Source organism: Oncorhynchus mykiss, chromosome 23, assembly GCF_013265735.2.
Source record: "Oncorhynchus mykiss isolate Arlee chromosome 23, USDA_OmykA_1.1, whole genome shotgun sequence".
Taxonomy (NCBI): domain Eukaryota; kingdom Metazoa; phylum Chordata; class Actinopteri; order Salmoniformes; family Salmonidae; genus Oncorhynchus; species Oncorhynchus mykiss.
In genome coordinates, this window is record NC_048587.1 from 2,097,501 (window position 1) to 2,117,409 (window position 19,909).

At 46.2% G+C, this 19,909-nt stretch overlaps 1 protein-coding gene across 9 annotated transcripts in view; it reads left to right on the forward strand.

The window, feature by feature from the left end:
- The window catches only part of LOC110512159 (probable JmjC domain-containing histone demethylation protein 2C), a 268,260-nt gene that overhangs the window by 162,748 nt on the left and 85,603 nt on the right, over positions 1-19,909 (forward strand). For 8 of the 9 annotated variants that reach the window (XM_036959745.1, XM_036959751.1, XM_036959750.1 and 5 more), the window contains 2 exons: positions 5,542-5,845; positions 12,411-14,452. In XM_036959745.1, the coding sequence (XP_036815640.1) occupies positions 5,542-5,845; positions 12,411-14,452 (2,346 nt within the window). The remainder of the gene's footprint in view (positions 1-5,541; positions 5,846-12,410; positions 14,453-19,909) is intronic. The other variant, XM_036959749.1, reaches the window with a different exon arrangement.

Below are 19,909 nucleotides of genomic sequence, written 5' to 3' on the forward strand. Positions count from 1 at the left end.
TAAGTCAGACAGCAGGGTAATAGTACCGTAGCACTAAGTCAGACAGCAGGGTAATAGTACTGTAGCACTAAGTCAGACAGCAGGGTAATAGTACCGTAGCACTAAGTCAGACAGCAGGGTAATAGTACCGTAGCACTAAGTCAGACAGCAGGGTAATAGTACCGTAGCACTAAGTCAGACAGCAGGGTAATAGGACCGTAGCACTAAGTCAGACAGCAGGGTAATAGTACCGTAGCGTAGCACTAAGTCAGACAGCAGGGTAATAGTACCGTAGCACTTAGTCAGACAGCAGGGTAATAGTACCGTAGCACTAAGTCAGACAGCAGGGTAATAGTACCGTAGCACTAAGTCAGACAGCAGGGTAATAGTATCGTAGCACTAAGTCAGACAGCAGGGTAATAGTACCGTAGCACTAAGTCAGACAGCAGGGTAATAGTACCGTAGCACTAAGTCAGACAGCAGGGTAATAGTACCGTAGCACTAAGTCAGACAGCAGGGTAATAGTACCGTAGCACTAAGTCAGACAGCAGGGTAATAGTACCGTAGCACTAAGTCAGACAGCAGGGTAATAGTACCGTAGCACTAAGTCAGACAGCAGGGTAATAGTACCGTAGCACTAAGTCAGACAGCAGGGTAATAGTACCGTAGCACTAAGTCAGACAGCAGGGTAATAGTACCGTAGCACTAAGTCAGACAGCAGGGTAATAGTACCGTAGCACTAAGTCAGACAGCAGGGTAATAGTACCGTAGCACTAAGTCAGACAGCAGGGTAATAGTACCGTAGCACTAAGTCAGACAGCAGGGTAATAGTACCGTAGCACTAAGTCAGACAGCAGGGTAATAGTACCGTAGCACTAAGTCAGACAGCAGGGTAATAGTACCGTAGCACTAAGTCAGACAGCAGGGTAATAGGACCGTAGCACTAAGTCAGACAGCAGGGTAATAGTACAGTAGCACTAATTCAGACAGCAGGGTAATAGGACCGTAGCACTAAGTCAGACAGCAGGGTAATAGTACCGTAGCACTAAGTCAGACAGCAGGGTAATAGTACCGTAGCACTAAGTCAGACAGCAGGGTAATAGTACCGTAGCACTAATTCAGACAGCAGGGTAATAGGACCGTAGCACTAAGTCAGACAGCAGGGTAATAGTACCGTAGCACTAAGTCAGACAGCAGGGTAATAGTACCGTAGCACTAAGTCAGACAGCAGGGTAATAGTACCGTAGCACTAAGTCAGACAGCAGGGTAATAGTACCGTAGCACTAAGTCAGACAGCAGGGTAATAGTACCGTAGCACTAAGTCAGACAGCAGGGTAATAGTACCGTAGCACTAAGTCAGACAGCAGGGTAATAGTACCGTAGCACTAAGTCAGACAGCAGGGTAATAGGACCATAGAACTAAGTCAGACAGCAGTGTAATAGGACCGTAGCACTAAGTCAGACAGCAGGGTAATAGTACCGTAGCACTAAGTCAGACAGCAGGGTAATAGTACCGTAGCACTAAGTCAGACAGCAGGGTAATAGTACCGTAGCACTAAGTCAGACAGCAGGGTAATAGTACCGTAGCACTAAGTCAGACAGCAGGGTAATAGTACCGTAGCGTAGCACTAAGTCAGACAGCAGGGTAATAGTACCGTAGCACTTAGTCAGACAGCAGGGTAATAGTACCGTAGCACTAAGTCAGACAGCAGGGTAATAGTACCGTAGCACTAAGTCAGACAGCAGGGTAATAGTACCGTAGCACTAAGTCAGACAGCAGGGTAATAGTACCGTAGCACTAAGTCAGACAGCAGGGTAATAGTACCGTAGCACTAAGTCAGACAGCAGGGTAATAGTACCGTAGCACTAAGTCAGACAGCACGGTAATAGTACCGTAGCGTAGCACTAAGTCAGACAGCAGGGTAATAGGACCGTAGCACTAAGTCAGACAGCAGGGTAATAGTACCGTAGCACTAAGTCAGACAGCAGGGTAATAGGACCGTAGCACTAAGTCAGACAGCAGGGTAATAGTACCGTAGCACTAAGTGCGACAGCAGGGTAATAGTACCGTAGCACTAAGTCAGACAGCAGGGTAATAGTACCGTAGCACTAAGTCAGACAGCAGGGTAATAGTACCGTAGCACTAAGTCAGACAGCAGGGTAATAGTACCGTAGCACTAAGTCAGACAGCAGGGTAATAGTACCGTAGCACTAAGTCAGACAGCAGGGTAATAGTACCGTAGCACTAAGTCAGACAGCAGGGTAATAGTACCGTAGCACTAAGTCAGACAGCAGGGTAATTGTACCGTAGCACTAAGTCAGACAGCAGGGTAATAGGACCGTAGCACTAAGTCAGACAGCAGGGTAATAGTACCGTAGCGTAGCACTAAGTCAGACAGCAGGGTAATAGTACTGTAGCACTAAGTCAGACAGCAAGGTAATAGTACCGTAGCACTAAGTCAGACAGCAGGGTAATAGTACCGTAGCACTAATTCAGACAGCAGGGTAATAGTACCGTAGCACTAAGTCAGACAGCAGGGTAATAGGACCGTAGCACTAAGTCAGACAGCAGGGTAATAGTACCGTAGCACTAAGTCAGACAGCAGGGTAATAGTACCGTAGCACTAAGTCAGACAGCAGGGTAATAGTACCGTAGCACTAAGTCAGACAGCAGGGTAATAGTACCGTAGCACTAAGTCAGACAGCAGGGTAATAGGACCGTAGCACTAAGTCAGACAGCAGGGTAATAGTACCGTAGCACTAAGTCAGACAGCAGGGTAATAGGACCATAGAACTAAGTCAGACAGCAGGGTAATAGTACCGTAGCACTAAGTCAGACAGCAGGGTAATAGTACCGTAGCACTAAGTCAGACAGCAGGGTAGTAGTACCGTAGCACTAAGTCAGACAGCAGGGTAATAGGACCGTAGCACTAAGTCAGACAGCAGGGTAATAGGACCGTAGCACTAAGTCAGACAGCAGGGTAATAGTACCGTAGCGTAGCACTAAGTCAGACAGCAGGGTAATAGTACTGTAGCACTAAGTCAGACAGCAGGGTAATAGTACCGTAGCACTAAGTCAGACAGCAGGGTAATAGTACCGTAGCACTAATTCAGACAGCAGGGTAATAGTACCGTAGCACTAAGTCAGACAGCAGGGTAATAGGACCGTAGCACTAAGTCAGACAGCAGGGTAATAGTACCGTAGCACTAAGTCAGACAGCAGGGTAATAGTACCGTAGCACTAAGTCAGACAGCAGGGTAATAGTATCGTAGCACTAAGTCAGACAGCAGGGTAATAGTACCGTAGCACTAAGTCAGACAGCAGGGTAATAGTACCGTAGCACTAAGTCAGACAGCAGGGTAATAGTACCGTAGCACTAAGTCAGACAGCAGGGTAATAGGACCGTAGCACTAAGTCAGACAGCAGGGTAATAGTACCGTAGCACTAAGTCAGACAGCAGGGTAATAGTACCGTAGCACTAAGTCAGACAGCAGGGTAATAGGACCGTAGCACTAAGTCAGACAGCAGGGTAATAGTACCGTAGCACTAAGTCAGACAGCAGGGTAATAGTACCGTAGCACTAAGTCAGACAGCAGGGTAATAGGACCGTAGCACTAAGTCAGACAGCAGGGTAATAGTACCGTAGCACTAAGTCAGACAGCAGGGTAATAGTACCGTAGCACTAAGTCAGACAGCAGGGTAATAGTACCGTAGCACTAAGTCAGACAGCAGGGTAATAGTACCGTAGCACTAAGTCAGACAGGAGGGTAATAGGACTGTATACCTTCTTTTCCATTGTGGATCATTCTCGGTGGTGTTGAATTATCAACCATATTATATGTGACATCCTGAAACACCTCTCTCTCTGTCCTCCTGTCTCTAGCCAACTCCATCCTTGGTGTACCTGTTCTCTCTCTGTCCTCCTGTCTCTAGCCAACTCCATCCTTGGTGTGTCTGTTCTCTCTCTGTCCTCCTGTCTCTAGCCAACTCCCTCCTTGGTGTGTCTGTCCTCCTGTCTCTAGCCAACTCCCTCCTTGGTGTGTCTGTCCTCCTGTCTCTAACCAACTCCATCCTTGGTGTGTCTGTTCTCTCTCTGTCCTCCTGTCTCTAGCCAACTCCCTCCTTGGTGTGTCTGTCCTCCTGTCTCTAGCCAACTCCATCCTTGGTGTGTCTGTCCTCCTGTCTCTAACCAACTCCATCCTTGGTGTGTATGTTCTCTCTCTGTCCTCCTTTCTCTAGCCAACTCCATCCTTGGTGTGTCTGTCCTCCTGTCTCTAGCCAACTCCATCCTTGGTGTGTCTGTCCTCCTGTCTCTAACCAACTCCATCCTTGGTGTGTATGTTCTCTCTCTGTCCTCCTGTCTCTAGCCAACTCCATCCTTGGTGTGTCTGTCCTCCTGTCTCTAGCCAACTCCATCCTTGGTGTGTCTGTCCTCCTGTCTCTAGCCAACTCCATCCTTGGTGTACCTGTTCTCTCTCTGTCCTCCTGTCTCTAGCCAACTCCATCCTTGGTGTGTCTGTCCTCCTGTCTCTAGCCAACTCCATCCTTGGTGTACCTGTTCTCTCTCTGTCCTCCTGTCTCTAGCCAACTCCATCCTTGGTGTACCTGTTCTCTCTCTGTCCTCCTGTCTCTAGCCAACTCCATCCTTGGTGTACCTGTTCTCTCTCTGTCCTCCTGTCTCTAGCCAACTCCATCCTTGGTGTGCCTGTTCTCTCTCTGTCCTCCTGTCTCTAGCCAACTCCATCCTTGGTGTGTCTGTTCTCTCTGTCCTCCTGTCTCTAGCCAACTCCATTCTTGGTGTGCCTGTTCTCTCTCTGTCCTCCTTGGTGTGTCTGTTCTCTCTCTGTCCTCCTGTCTCTAGCCAACTCCATCCTTGGTGTGTCTGTTCTCTCTCTATCCTCCTGTCTCTAACCAAATCCATCCCAGGTGTGCCTGTTCTCTCTCTGTCCTCCTTGGTGTGTCTGTTCTCTCTCTGTCCTCCTGTCTCTAGCCAACTCCATCCTTGGTGTGTCTGTTCTCTCTCTGTCCTCCTGTCTCTAGCCAACTCCATCCTTGGTGTGTCTGTTCTCTCTCTGTCCTCCTGTCTCTAACCAACTCCATCCTTGGTGTGTCTGTTCTCTCTCTGTCATCCTGTCTCTAGCCAACTCCATCCTTGGTGTGTATGTTCTCTCTGTCCTCCTGTCTCTAGCCAACTCCATCCTTGGTGTGTCTGTCCTCCTGTCTCTAGCCAACTCCATCCTTGGTGTGTCTGTCCTCCTGTCTCTAGCCAACTCCATCCTTGGTGTGCCTGTTCTCTCTCTGTCCTCCTGTCTCTAGCCAACTCCATCCTTGGTGTGTCTGTTCTCTCTCTGTCCTCCTGTCTCTAACCAACTCCATCCTTGGTGTGCCTGTTCTCTCTCTGTCCTCCCGTCTCTAGCCAACTCCATCCTTGGTGTGTCTGTTCTCGCTCTGTCCCCCTGTCTCTAGCCAACTCCATCCTTGGTGTGCCTGTTCTCTCTCTGTCCTCCTGTCTCTAACCAACTCCATCCTTGGTGTGTCTGTTCTCTCGTCATCCTCTACAGGGTCACTACACCCGCGCCCAAGCCAACAGCCCCAGACCAGTCATGAACTCCTCTGGCGGGGCGGTGAAGCAGGGGTCAGGGGTCACCACCCAGCAGGGTCAAGGTCAGGGCGGGTCCCAGAGCCAGCAGGCCCCAGCGCAGCACTCCCCTTGCCAGGAACAGACGCAGCACCGCGGACCTGGCTTCTCCAGGAGGAAGGGATCTGACAGCAGTGTCCCTGATGATGACTTCAAGGGAGACAACGTGGACTGTAACGAGAGAGCAGGGAGAGGAGGTGAGGATGATGGTGAAGATAGAACAAGAGGTGAGGAGATCGTGGACGCTGGAGGAATTTCACCTGTTTTACTTCATGTACTGTGTGGTCAAGCTGTTCCATTGACCTGAGATGAGTAGAGCTCTGAAAGCTTTAGCAGGACACTGCCTTGGGAAAGCTTTAGCAGGACACTGCCTTGGGAAAGCTTTAGCAGGACACTGCCTGGGAAAGCTTTAGCAGGACACTGCCTTGGGAAAGCTTTAGCAGGACACTGCCTGGGAAAGCTTTAGCAGGACACTGCCTTGGGAAAGGTTCAGCAGGACACTGCCTTGGGAAAGGTTCAGCAGGACACTGCCTTGGGAAAGGTTCAGCAGGACACTGCCTTGGGAAAGCTTTAGCAGGACACTGCCTTGGGAAAGCTTTAGCAGGACACTGCCTTGGGAAAGCTTTAGCAGGACACTGCCTTGGGAAAGCTTTAGCAGGACACTGCCTTGGGAAAGCTTTAGCAGGACACTGCCTTGGGAAAGCTTTAGCAGGACACTGCCTTGGGAAAGCTTTAGCAGGACACTGCCTTGGGAAAGCTTTAGCAGGACACTGCCTTGGGAAAGCTTTAGCAGGACACTGCCTTGGGAAAGGTTCAGCAGGACACTGCCTTGGGAAAGGTTTGGCTTCCCACAATATCTACACACAAAGACAAAGCAAAAACAGGTTTTTAGAAATGTCAGACAGCAGGGTAATAGTACAGTAGCACTAAGTCAGACAGCAGGGTAATAGTACCGTAGCACTAAGTCAGACAGCAGGGTAATAGTACCGTAGCACTAAGTCAGACAGCAGGGTAATAGTACCGTAGCACTAAGTCAGACAGCAGGGTAATAGTACCGTAGCACTAAGTCAGACAGCAGGGTAATAGTACCGTAGCACTAAGTCAGACAGCAGGGTAATAGTACCGTAGCACTAAGTCAGACAGCAGGGTAATAGTACCGTAGCACTAAGTCAGACAGCAGGGTAATAGTACCGTAGCACTAAGTCAGACAGCAGGGTAATAGTACCGTAGCACTAAGTCAGACAGCAGGGTAATAGTACCGTAGCACTAAGTCAGACAGCAGGGTAATAGTACCGTAGCACTAAGTCAGACAGCAGGGTAATAGTACCGTAGCACTAAGTCAGACAGCAGGGTAATAGTACCGTAGCACTAAGTCAGACAGCAGGGTAATAGTACAGTAGCACTAAGTCAGACAGCAGGGTAATAGTACCGTAGCACTAAGTCAGACAGCAGGGTAATAGGACCGTAGCACTAAGTCAGACAGCAGGGTACTCCCCACTTTAAAAAAATGAGAGAGGCCTGTAATTTTCATCACAGGTACACTTCAGCTATGACAGACAAAATGAAAAAAAAATCCAGAAAATCACATTGTAGGATTTTTAATGAATTTATTTGCAAATTATGGTGGAAAATAAGTATTTGGTCACCTACAAACAAGCAAGATTTCTGGCTCTCACAGACCTGTAACTTCTTCTTTAAGAGGCTCCTCTGTCCTCCACTCGTTACCTGTATTAATGGCACCTGTTTGAACCACAACCTCAAATAGTCACACTCCAAACTCCACTATGGCCAAGACCAAAGAGCTGTCAAAGGACACCAGAAACAAAATTGTAGACCTGCACCAGGCTGGGAAGACTGAATCTGCAATAGGTAAGCAGCTTGGTTTGAAGAAATCAACTGTGGGAGCAATTATTAGGAAATGGAAGACATACAAGACCACTGATAATCTCCCTCGATCTTGGGCTCCACGCAAGATCTCACCCCGTGGGGTCAAAATGATCACAAGAACGGTGAGCAAAAATCCCAGAACCACACGTGGGGACCTACTGAATGACCTGCAGAGAGCTGGGACTAAAGTAACAAAGCCTACCATCAGTAACACACTACGCCGCCAGGGACTCAAATCCTGCAGTGCCAGACGTGTCCCCCTGCTTAAGCCAGTACATGTCCAGGCCCGTCTGAAGTTTGCTAGAGAGCATTTGGATGATCCAGAAGAAGATTGGGAGAATGTCATATGGTCAGATGAAACCAAAATATAACTTTTTGGTAAAAACTCAACTCGTCGTGTTTTGGAGGACAAATAATGCTGAGTTGCATTCAAAGAACACCATACCTACTGTGAAGCATGGGGGTGGAAACATCATGCTTTGGGGCTATTTTTCTGCAAAGGGACCAGGACGACTGATCCGTGTAAAGGAAAGAATGAATGGGGCCATGTATCGTGAGATTTTGAGTGAAAACCTCCTTCCATCAGCAAGGGCATTGAAGATGAAACGTGGCTGGGTCTTTCAGCATGACAATGATCCCAAACACACCGCCCGGGCAACGAACGTGTGGCTTCGTAAGAAGCATTTCAAGGTCCTGGAGTGGCCTAGCCAGTCTCCAGATCTCAACCCCATAGAAAATCTTTGGAGGGAGTTGAAAGTCTGTGTTGCCCAGCAACAGCCCCAAAACATCACTGCTCTAGAGGAGATCTACATGGGGGAATGGGCCAAAATACCAGCAACGGTGTGTGAAAACCTTGTGAAGATTTACAGAAAACCTCTGTCATTGCCAACAAAGTTGAAGTGTACCTGTCATAGTTGATGAAAATTACAGGCCTCTCTCATCTTTTTAAGTGGGAGAACTTGCACAATTTGTGGCTGACTAAATACTTTTTTGCCCCACTGTACATAACTATTCAGACCCTTTACTCAGTACTTTGTTGAAGCACCCTTGGCAGCGATTACAGCATCAAGTCTTCTTGGGTATGACCCTAGAAGCTTGGTACACCTGTATTTGGGGAGTTTCTCCCATTCTTCTCTGCAGATCCTCTCAAGCTCTGTCAGGTTGGATGGGGAGGGTCGCTGCACAGCTATTTTCAGGTCTCTCCAGAGATGTTCAATCAGGTTCAAGTCCGGGTTCTGGCTGGGCCACTCAGAGACTCGTCCCGAAGCCGCTCCTGCGTTGTCTTGGCTGTGATTGTCCTGTTGGAAGGTAACCCTTCGCCACAGTCTGAGGTCCTGAGTGCTCTGGAACAGGTTTTCATCAAGGATCTCTCTGTACTTTGCTCCGTTCATCTTTCCCTCGATCCTGAATAGTCTCCCAGTCCCTGCTGAAAAACATCCCCACAGCATGAGGCTGCCACCACCATGCTTCACCGTAGGGTTGGTGCCAGGTTACCTCCAAACGTGAGGCTTGGAATTCAGGCCAAAGAGTTCAATCTTGGTTTCATCAGACCAGATAATCTTGTTTCTCATGGTCTGAGAGTCCTTGACTCGCATTTTGGCAAACTCCAAGTGGGCTGTCATGTGCCTTTTAATGAGGAGTGGCTTCAGTTTGGCCACTCTACCATAAAAGCCTGATTGGTGGAGTGCTGCAGAGATGGTTGTCCTTCTGGAAGGTTCTCCCATCTCCACAGAGGAACTCTGGAGCTTTGTCAGAGGGACCATGGGGTTCTTGGTTACCTCCCTGACCAAGGCCTTTCTCCCCCGATTTTTCAGGTTGGCTGGGTGACCAGCTCTAGGAAGGCCACTGTGTTCTTGGGGACCTTCAATGCTGCAGAAATGTTTTGGTACCCTTCCCCAGATCTGTGCCTCGACACAATCCTGTCTCTGAGCTCTCCGGACAATTCCTTCAAACTTATTGCTAGGTTTTTGCTCTGGCATGCACTGTCAACTGTGGGACCTTATATACCTTACAAGTGTGTGCCTTTCCAAATCATGTCCAATCAATGGAACTGTGGTAAAAACATCAAGGATGATCAATGGAAACAGGATGCATCTGAGCTCAATTTCAAGTCTCATATCAAAAGGTCTGAATACTTATGTAAGTAAGATATTTCTGTTTTTAACTTTCAATGCATTTGCAAAAATGTTTTTAAAAAACCTGTCATTATGGGGTATTGTGTCTAGACTGATGAGTTAAAACATGTATTTAATCCATTTTAGAATAAGTCTGTAATGTAACAAAATGTGGAAAAGTCCAGGGGTCTGTACATGAGGTACCAGTACTGAGTCAGTGTACAGGGGTCCCGGTACTGAGTCAGTGTACAGGGGTCCCGGTACTGAGTCAGTGTACAGGGGTCCCGGTACTGAGTCAGTGTACAGGGGTCCCGGTACTGAGTCAGTGTACAGGGGTCCCGGTACTGAGTCAGTGTACAGGGGTCCCGGTACTGAGTCAGTGTACAGGGGTCCCGGTACTGAGTCAGTGTACAGGGGTCCCGGTACTGAGTCAGTGTACAGGGGTCCCGGTACTGAGTCAGTGTAAAGGGGTCCCGGTACTGAGTCAGTGTACAGGGGTTCGAGTACTGCTCTAGGAGCATTATTCCCTGCTCTAGGAGCATTACTTCCTGCTCTATGAGCATTATTCCCTGCTCTAGGAGCATTATTCCCTGCTCTATGAGCATTATTCCCTGCTCTATGAGCATTATTCCCTGCTCTAGGAGCATTATTCCCTGCTCTAGGAGCATTAATCCCTGCTCTATGAGCATTATTCCCTACACTAGGAGCATTACTCCCTGATCTAGGAACATTACTCCCTTCACTAGGAGCATTACTCCCTGATCTTGGAGCAATTATCCCTCGTCTTGGAGCCTTACACTTTGAGCATTACTCACTTCACTAGGAGCATTACTCGCTGCTCTAGGAGCATTACACGCTGCTCTAGGAGCATTACACGCTACTCTAGGAGCATTACTCCCTGCTCTAGGAGCATTACTCCCTGCTCTAGGAGCATTACTCGCTGCTCTAGGAGCATTACTCCCTGCTCTAGGAGCATTACTCCCTGCTCTAGGAGCATTACTCCCTGCTCTAGGAGCATTACTCGCTGCTCTAGGACCATTACTCCCTGCTCTTGATGCAATTCTCCCTCGTCTTGGAGCATTACTCCCTGCTATAGGAGCATTACTCGCTGCTCTGGGAGCATTACTCGCTGCTCTGGGAGCATTATTCCCTGCTCTGGGAGCATTGCTCACTGCTCTGGCAGCATTGCTCCCTGATCTAGGAGCATTGCTCCCTGATCTAGGAGCATTATTATCTGCTCTAGGAGCATTATTACCTACTCTAGTAGCATTATTCTCTACTCTGGGAGCATTATTCCCACTCTAGTAGCATTACTCTCTGCTCTGGGAGCATTATTCCCTACTCTAGTAGCATTACTCTCTGCTCTGGGAGCATTACTCTCTACTCTGGGAGCATTATTCCCTACTCTGGTAGCATTACTCGCTGAAGTACAGATCAAGGTTGTTTTTTTTAAATATATGAAACTTTGAACATCCCACGGAGCACCATTAAATCCATTATTAAAAAATGGAAAGAATTTGGCACCACAACAAACCTGCCAAGAGAGGGCATCACACCAAAACTCACGGACCAGGCAAGGATGTCATTAATCAGAGGCAACAAAGAGACCAAAGATAAACCTTAAGGAGCTGCAAAGCTCCACAGCGGAGATTGGAGTATCTGTCCATAGGACCACTTTAAGCCGTACACTCCACAGAGCTGGGCTTTACGGAAGAGTGGCCAGAAAAAAGCCATTGCTTAAAGTGTTCGCCAAAAGGCATGTGAGAGACTCCCCAAACATATGGAAGAAGGTACTCTGGTCAGTTGAGACTAAAATGAAGCCTTTTGGCCATCAAGGAAAATGCTATGTCTGGCGCAAACCCAACACCTCTCATCATCCCGAGAACACCATCCCACAGTGAAGCATGGTGGTGGCAGCATCATGCTGTGGGGATATTTTTCATCGGCAGGGACTGGGAAACTAGTCAGAATTGAAGGAATGATGGATGGCGCTAAATACAGGGAAATTCTTGAGGGAAACCTGTTTCAGTCTTCCAGAGATTTGAGACTGGGATGGAGGTTCACCTTCCAGCAGGACAATGATCCTAAGCATACTGTTAAAGCAACACTCGAGTGGTTTATGGGGAAACATCTAAATGTCTTGGAATGGCCAAGTCAAATTCCAGACCTCAATCCAATTGAGAATCTGTGGTATGACTTAAAGATTGCTGTACACCAGCGGAACCCATCCAACTTGAAGGAGCTGGAGCAGTTTTGCCTTGAAGACTGGGCAAAAATCACAGTGGCTAGATGTGCAAAGCTTATGGAGACATATCCCAAGAGACTTGCAGCTGTAATTGCTACAAAAGGTGGCTGTAATTGCTACAAAAGCGTGCATAACTATTCACCCCCCCCCCCCCCCAACAGTCAATACTTTGACTTTGGGGGAGGGGTGAATAGTTATGCACGCTCAAGTTTTCTGTTTTTTGTCTTATTTCTTGCTTGTTTCATAACAACAAATATTTGCTGCTTGTCATTTAGAATTATAATATATTATTATATATATATATCCTCTGATTCATCTCTCCAGACTTCTCTAATATATTCTCCTCCTCTGATTAATCTCTCCAGACTTCTCTGATTTATCTCTCCAGACTTCTCTGATTCATCTCTCCAGACTAATCTAATATATTCTCCTCTGATTCATCTCTCCAGACTAGTCTAATATATTCTCCTCTGATTCATCTCCAGACTTCTCTGATTCATCTCTCCAGACTAATCTAATATATTCTCCTCTGATTCATCTCTCCAGACTTCTTTAAAAGTACGAGCAGCAAGCAGGTGGCTGTGAACAAGCGGAGGAAAGCGGAGGAGGAAGAGGAGAAGAAATCAGGTTTGAAAAGACTGAGAAACGAGACTACAGTGAGGTCTGACTTCTCTGAGAGCAGTGACTCTGAGATGTCTACCAAGAGAACCAGGACGGCAGACTCCTCCTCTTCCTCAGAGCAGAACTCAGAGGAGGAGCTAAAAGGAGAGACCGGCCAGGAGGGGCACAAGACCCAGGGTTCTAAGACTGGGAAGGAGTCTGCTCTGACAGGCAGTCTCTCCCCCTGGGGTGAGGAGCTTCAGAAGGCGGAGTTTCAGCAGTCATCAGCCGACAGGGAGCAGAGGTCATCCCTGCGACAACCTCAACGACAGGGAGAACGGTCTCCACTGCAACAGCAGCAGGCCCCTCCCCTGTCCTCCTCCTCCCAGGGCTCTGCCCCCTCTGAGGGCCAAGGGGAGTGCATCATGGAGAACAACAGCACTATGAAATCCCAGACCCATCCCCAGTCCAAGGACCAGTACACCAGCGCTGAGGTGGTCTCCAGGACCCAGACTCCCTCTCAGTATATAATCGACATCACAGCAGAGGACGCTAACGCACACATGGCCTCCCGGGAGAACTCTGAGGCCGTCTCGGCCCTGCTGGCCTCCCAGAATCCATCTGAGCCCTCCTACCTCTCTGAGCCCAGCAGACATTTGGTGCTGAACCCCTCTGTGGCCCCTCCCTCTCCCCTTCGGAAGAGCCCCTCGGAGTGTGACCTTAGGAACCAGACTCCCTCAGTGTCAGAGTGTGACCTTAGGAACCAGATTCCCTTAGTGTCAGAGTGTGACATTAGGAACCAGACTCCCTTAGTGTTAGAGTGTGACCTTAGGAACCAGACTCCCTTAGTGTTAGAGTGTGACCTTAGGAACCAGACTCCCTTAGTGTTAGAGTGTGACCTTAGGAACCAGACTCCCTCAGTGTCAGAGTGTGACCTTAGGAACCAGACTCCCTCAGTGTCAGAGTGTGACCTTAGGAACCAGACTCCCTCAGTGTCAGAGTGTGACCTTAGGAACCAGACTCCCTCAGTGTCAGAGTGTGACCTTAGGAACCAGACTCCCTCAGTGTCAGAGTGTGACCTTAGGAACCAGACTCCCTCAGTGTGTAGGAAGCCGGAGGTAAAGCATGACATAGCTGGCAGCCTGGGCAGTAAGATGGGGTTAGTCCATTCAGCGGTGATCAGACCTATAGCATCAGTCAGTGAGTCTGCTGCTGTAGTAGAGAGAGAGAAGCAGCTATATTCCTCCATGCTGCCCTGCATTAAGAACGCCTCATTGGCCGACGAGGCCAGGAAGTCGTACAAGCTAAGCCCCTCCCCTGATGTCCCCAAGCCCCTCCCCTCCCCAGAGGCCCTGAAGCCAAAGCCCCTCTGCTCCCCTGACATCGTCAAGTCTAAAACACAGAGTGTTCTGGAGACTTGTTCTAAACCCAAACCCCTCACCTCCCCAGAGGTGTCCAAGCATAAAGGCCGTTACCCGGACAACACCCCTCGCTCCAGCTTTAAGCCCGTCCTGGCCCGAGGGACTGAGTCGCCAGGATCTTGCACTAAGAGTCCGCTAATCATCGATAAGAACGAGCATTTCACCGTGTACCGGGACCCTGCGCTTGTCCGTCCCAACCAGGAGACCAACCACGTGTCCTATCTGCACCCCCAGCTCCACCCCCTCCATGCCTCCTGCCTCACCCCCTCTTCCACTCACCACCTCCTCTCCGGGGTGCTCTCTGGCCTGCCTCCAGGCCCCTTGCTGGGGGGTCATCCCCGACTAGACTCCTCGGGGCTGGGGCACCTGGGACTAGCTCATCACCACCCTGTCTCTCAGCCCCAGACACACAGCCACACCTCAGCCTCATACAACCAGCTGGGGCTGTATCCAATCATCTGGCAGTACCCCAATGAGACCCACTCCTATCCCCCAAGACTCAACCTGCCCGGGTCCAAGTGGGTGCACCCTGAAAACCCTGTCAGTTCTGAGACCAACATGAGGAGGGTGAGTACCAAACACCCAGATTCTATTCTAATACAACTATTTTTCCTGTTCTACTACTTCTTCTATTATGACTTCTACCTAGCAACTAGCATAGCAACTATGATCATGTTGCCAGTTTAAACGGCTAACTGCTGTAGCATAGCAACTATGATCATGTTGCCAGTTTAAACAGCTAACTGCTGTAGCATAGCAACTATGATTATGTTGCCAGTTTAAACAGCTAACTGCTGTAGCATAGCAACTATGATCATGTTGCCTGTTTAAACAGCTAACTGCTGTAGCATAGCAACTGATCATGTTGCCAGTTTAAACAGCTAACTGCTGTAGCATAGCAACTATGATCATGTTGCCAGTTTAAACAGCTAACTGCTGTAGCATAGCAACTATGATCATGTTGCCAGTTTAAACAGCTAGCTGCTGTAGCATAGCAACTATGATCATGTTGCCAGTTTAAACAGCTAGCTGCTGTAGCATAGCAACTATGATCATGTTGCCAGTTTAAACAGCTAACTGCTGTAGCATAGCAACTATGATCATGTTGCCAGTTTAAACAGCTAGCTGCTGTAGCATAGCAACTATGATCATGTTGCCAGTTTAAACAGCTAGCTGCTGTAGCATAGCAACTATGATCATGTTGCCTGTTTAAACAGCTAACTGCTGTAGCATAGCAACTATGATCATGTTGCCAGTTTAAACAGCTAACTGCTATATCATAGCAACTATGATCATGTTGCCAGTTTAAGCAGCTAACTGCTGTAGCATAGCAACTATGATCATGTTGCCAGTTTAAACAGCTAGCTGCTGTAGCATAGCAACTATGATCATGTTGCCAGTTTAAACAGCTAACTGCTATATCATAGCAACTATGATCATGTTGCCAGTTTAAGCAGCTAACTGCTGTAGCATAGCAACTATGATCATGTTGCCAGTTTAAACAGTTAACTGCTGTAGCATAGTAACTATGATCATGTTGCCAGTTTAAACAGCTAGATGCTGTATCATAGCAACTATGATCATGTTGCCAGTTTAAACAGCTAGCTGCTGTAGCATATCTCTCATGTTCAGTTTGTGAAGACCACTGTCCTGTCCTCTTTGTAGAAGCCATATGTTGGGAAAGCTGAGTGTTCAGGTTATTTGTTATTCTGTTCTGTTAGTAGGTCGGGGATATCCTAGTTGTAGGTTCTGTTAGTAGGTAGGGGATATCCTAGTTATAGGTTATGTTAGTAGGTAGGGGATATCCTAGTTATAGGGGATATCTTAGTTATATGTTCTGTTAGTAGGTAGGGGATATCCTAGTTATAGGTTATGTTAGTAGGTAGGGGATATCCTAGTTATAGGGGATATCCTAGTTGTAGGTTCTGTTAGTAGGTAGGGGATATCCTAGTTATAGGGGATATCCTAGTTGTAGGTTCTGTTAGTAGGTAGGGGATATCCTAGTTATAGGGGATATCCTAGTTGTAGGTTCTGTTAGTAGGTCGGGGATATCCTAGTTGTAGGTTCTGTTAGTAGGTCGGGGATATCCTAGTTGTAGGTTCTGTTAGTAGGTCGGGGATATCCTAGTTATAGGGGATATCCTAGTTATAGGGGATATCCTAGTTATAGGGGATATCCTAGTTGTAGGTTATGTTAGTAGTGTCGTGGAAATTTCCTGTATTTACCAAATCATGAGAGCAAACCACACACACGTCAGAGTTATCATGAAGTCCATCTTTAATTATATGAGCTCCATCACAACCCTGTGACTCTCAGATCAATTCAGTGTCTATCAAAGAATTCTCTGAGTGTCCCTTACACATTGCAACTGAGATCCTTTATAGCAAAGACACACATAGTCAGACAGCATTGGCCATAATTTATCGTTCAGCTTTGTCTCCTAAACTATGTTCTCTTCTCAAACTCAGAACCATAAACCAATCCTCCATATCAACAGGCATATATCAAATCTATCCTATCTTGACAAGATCACAGAGACACGCTGACTGGCACACAGACATTGTGGAGCCAAGAGATACACGCTTGACCTCTCCCCTCTCTGCGGCCCAAGTAACTTAGTCCTGACAGAGAACAGATACTGCAAACCGAGCCACAGTATTATACAAACACATTCTGATGAGAAGTAACTTACACACATATGATGAATATAAAACATCTATGTTACCAACTAATTCTGATTATTCCCCAACAGTAGGTAGGGGATATCCTAGTTATAGGGGATATCCTAGTTGTAGGTTCTGTTAGTAGGTAGGGGATATCCTAGTTGTAGGAGATATCCTAGTGAAAGGTCATGTGAGTAGGTAGGGGATATCCTAGTTATAGGGGATATCTTAGTTATATGTTCTGTTAGTAGGTAGGGGATATCCTAGTGAAAGGTCATGTGAGTAGGTAGGGGATATCCTAGTTATAGGGGATATCTTAGTTATATGTTCTGTTAGTAGGTAGGGGATATCCTAGTTATAGGTTATGTTAGTAGGTAGGGGATATCCTAGTTATAGGGGATATCCTAGTTGTAGGTTCTGTTAGTAGGTAGGGGATATCCTAGTTATAGGGGATATCTTAGTTATATGTTCTGTTAGTAGGTAGGGGATATCCTAGTTATAGGTTATGTTAGTAGGTAGGGGATATCCTAGTTATAGGGGATATCCTAGTTATAGGTTATGTTAGTAGGTAGGGGATATCCTAGTTATAGGTTATGTTAGTAGGTAGGGGATATCCTAGTTATAGGTTATGTTAGTAGGTAGGGGATATCCTAGTTATAGGGGATATCCTAGTTGTAGGTTCTGTTAGTAGGTAGGGGATATCCTAGTTGTAGGGGATATCCTAGTGAAAGGTCATGTGAGTAGGTAGGGGATATCCTAGTTATAGGGGATATCTTAGTTATATGTTCTGTTAGTAGGTAGGGGATATCCTAGTTATAGGTTATGTTAGTAGGTAGGGGATATCCTAGTTATAGGGGATATCCTAGTTATAGGTTATGTTAGTAGGTAGGGGATATCCTAGTTATAGGGGATATCCTAGTAATAGGTTATGTTAGTAGGTAGGGGATATCCTAGTTATAGGGGATATCCTAGTTGTAGGTTCTGTTAGTAGGTAGGGGATATCCTAGTTATAGGTTATGTTAGTAGGTAGGGGATATCCTAGTTATAGGGGATATCCTAGTAATAGGTTATGTTAGTAGGTAGGGGATATCCTAGTTATAGGTTATGTTAGTAGGTAGGGGATATCCTAGTTATAGGTTATGTTAGTAAGTAGGGGATATCCTAGTTATAGGGGATATCCTAGTTATAGGTTCTGTTAGTAGGTAGGGGATATCCTAGTTATAGGTTATGTTAGTAGGTAGGGGATATCCTAGTTATAGGTTATGTTAGTAGGTAGGGGATATCCTAGTTATAGGGGATATCCTAGTTATAGGGGATATCCTAGTTATAGGGGATATCCTAGTTATAGGTTATGTTAGTAGGTAGGGGATATCCTAGTTATAGGGGATATCCTAGTAATAGGTTATGTTAGTAGGTAGGGGATATCCTAGTTATAGGTTATGTTAGTAGGTAGGGGATATCCTAGTTATAGGTTATGTTAGTAAGTAGGGGATATCCTAGTTATAGGGGATATCCTAGTTATAGGTTATGTTAGTAGGTAGGGGATATCCTAGTTATAGTTTCTGTTAGTAGGTAGGGGATATCCTAGTTATAGGGGATATCCTAGTTATAGGTTCTGTTAGTAGGTAGGGGATATCCTAGTTATAGGGGATATCCTAGTTATAGGTTCTGTTAGTAGGTAGGGGATATCCTAGTTATAGGGGATATCCTAGTTATAGGTTATGTTAGTAGGTAGGGGATATCCTAGTTATAGGGGATATCCTAGTTATAGGTTATGTTAGTAGGTAGGGGATATCCTAGTTATAGGTTATGTTAGTAGGTAGGGGATATCCTAGTTATAGGGGATATCCTAGTTGTAGGTTCTGTTAGTAGGTAGGGGATATCCTAGTTGTAGGGGATATCCTAGTGAAAGGTCATGTGAGTAGGTAGGGGATATCCTAGTTATAGGGGATATCTTAGTTATATGTTCTGTTAGTAGGTAGGGGATATCCTAGTTATAGGTTATGTTAGTAGGTAGGGGATATCCTAGTTATAGGGGATATCCTAGTTATAGGTTATGTTAGTAGGTAGGGGATATCCTAGTTATAGGGGATATCCTAGTAATAGGTTATGTTAGTAGGTAGGGGATATCCTAGTTATAGGGGATATCCTAGTTGTAGGTTCTGTTAGTAGGTAGGGGATATCCTAGTTATAGGTTATGTTAGTAGGTAGGGGATATCCTAGTTATAGGGGATATCCTAGTAATAGGTTATGTTAGTAGGTAGGGGATATCCTAGTTATAGGTTATGTTAGTAGGTAGGGGATATCCTAGTTATAGGTTATGTTAGTAAGTAGGGGATATCCTAGTTATAGGGGATATCCTAGTTATAGGTTCTGTTAGTAGGTAGGGGATATCCTAGTTATAGGTTCTGTTAGTAGGTAGGGGATATCCTAGTTATAGGTTATGTTAGTAGGTAGGGGATATCCTAGTTATAGGTTATGTTAGTAGGTAGGGGATATCCTAGTTATAGGGGATATCCTAGTTATAGGGGATATCCTAGTTATAGGTTATGTTAGTAGGTAGGGGATATCCTAGTTATAGGGGATATCCTAGTTATAGGGGATATCCTAGTTATAGGTTATGTTAGTAGGTAGGGGATATCCTAGTTATAGGTTCTGTTAGTAGGTAGGGGATATCCTAGTTATAGGGGATATCCTAGTTATATGTTTTGTTAGTAGGCAGGGGATATCCTAGTTATAGGTTATGTTAGTAGGTAGGGGATATCCTAGTAATAGGTTCTGTTAGTAGGTAGGGGATATCCTAGTTATATGTTCTGTTAGTAGGTAGGGGATATCCTAGTTATAGGGGATATCCTAGTTATAGTTATGTTAGTAGGTAAGGGATATCCTAGTTATAGGGGATATCCTAGTTATAGGTTATTTTAGTAGGTAGGGGATATCCTAGTTATAGGGGATATCCTAGTTATAGTTATGTTAGTAGGTAAGGGATATCCTAGTTATAGGGGATATCCTAGTTATAGGTTATTTTAGTAGGTAGGGGATATCCTAGTTATAGGTTCTGTTAGTAGGTAGGGGATTTCCTAGTTATAGGTTATGTTAGTAGGTAGGGGATATCCTAGTTATAGGTTATGTTAGTAGGTAGGGGATATCCTAGTTATAGGTTATGTTAGTAAGTAGGGGATATCCTAGTTATAGGGGATATCCTAGTTATAGGTTATGTTAGTAGGTAGGGGATATCCTAGTTATAGTTTCTGTTAGTAGGTAGGGGATATCCTAGTTATAGGGGATATCCTAGTTATAGGTTCTGTTAGTAGGTAGGGGATATCCTAGTTATAGGGGATATCCTAGTTATAGGTTCTGT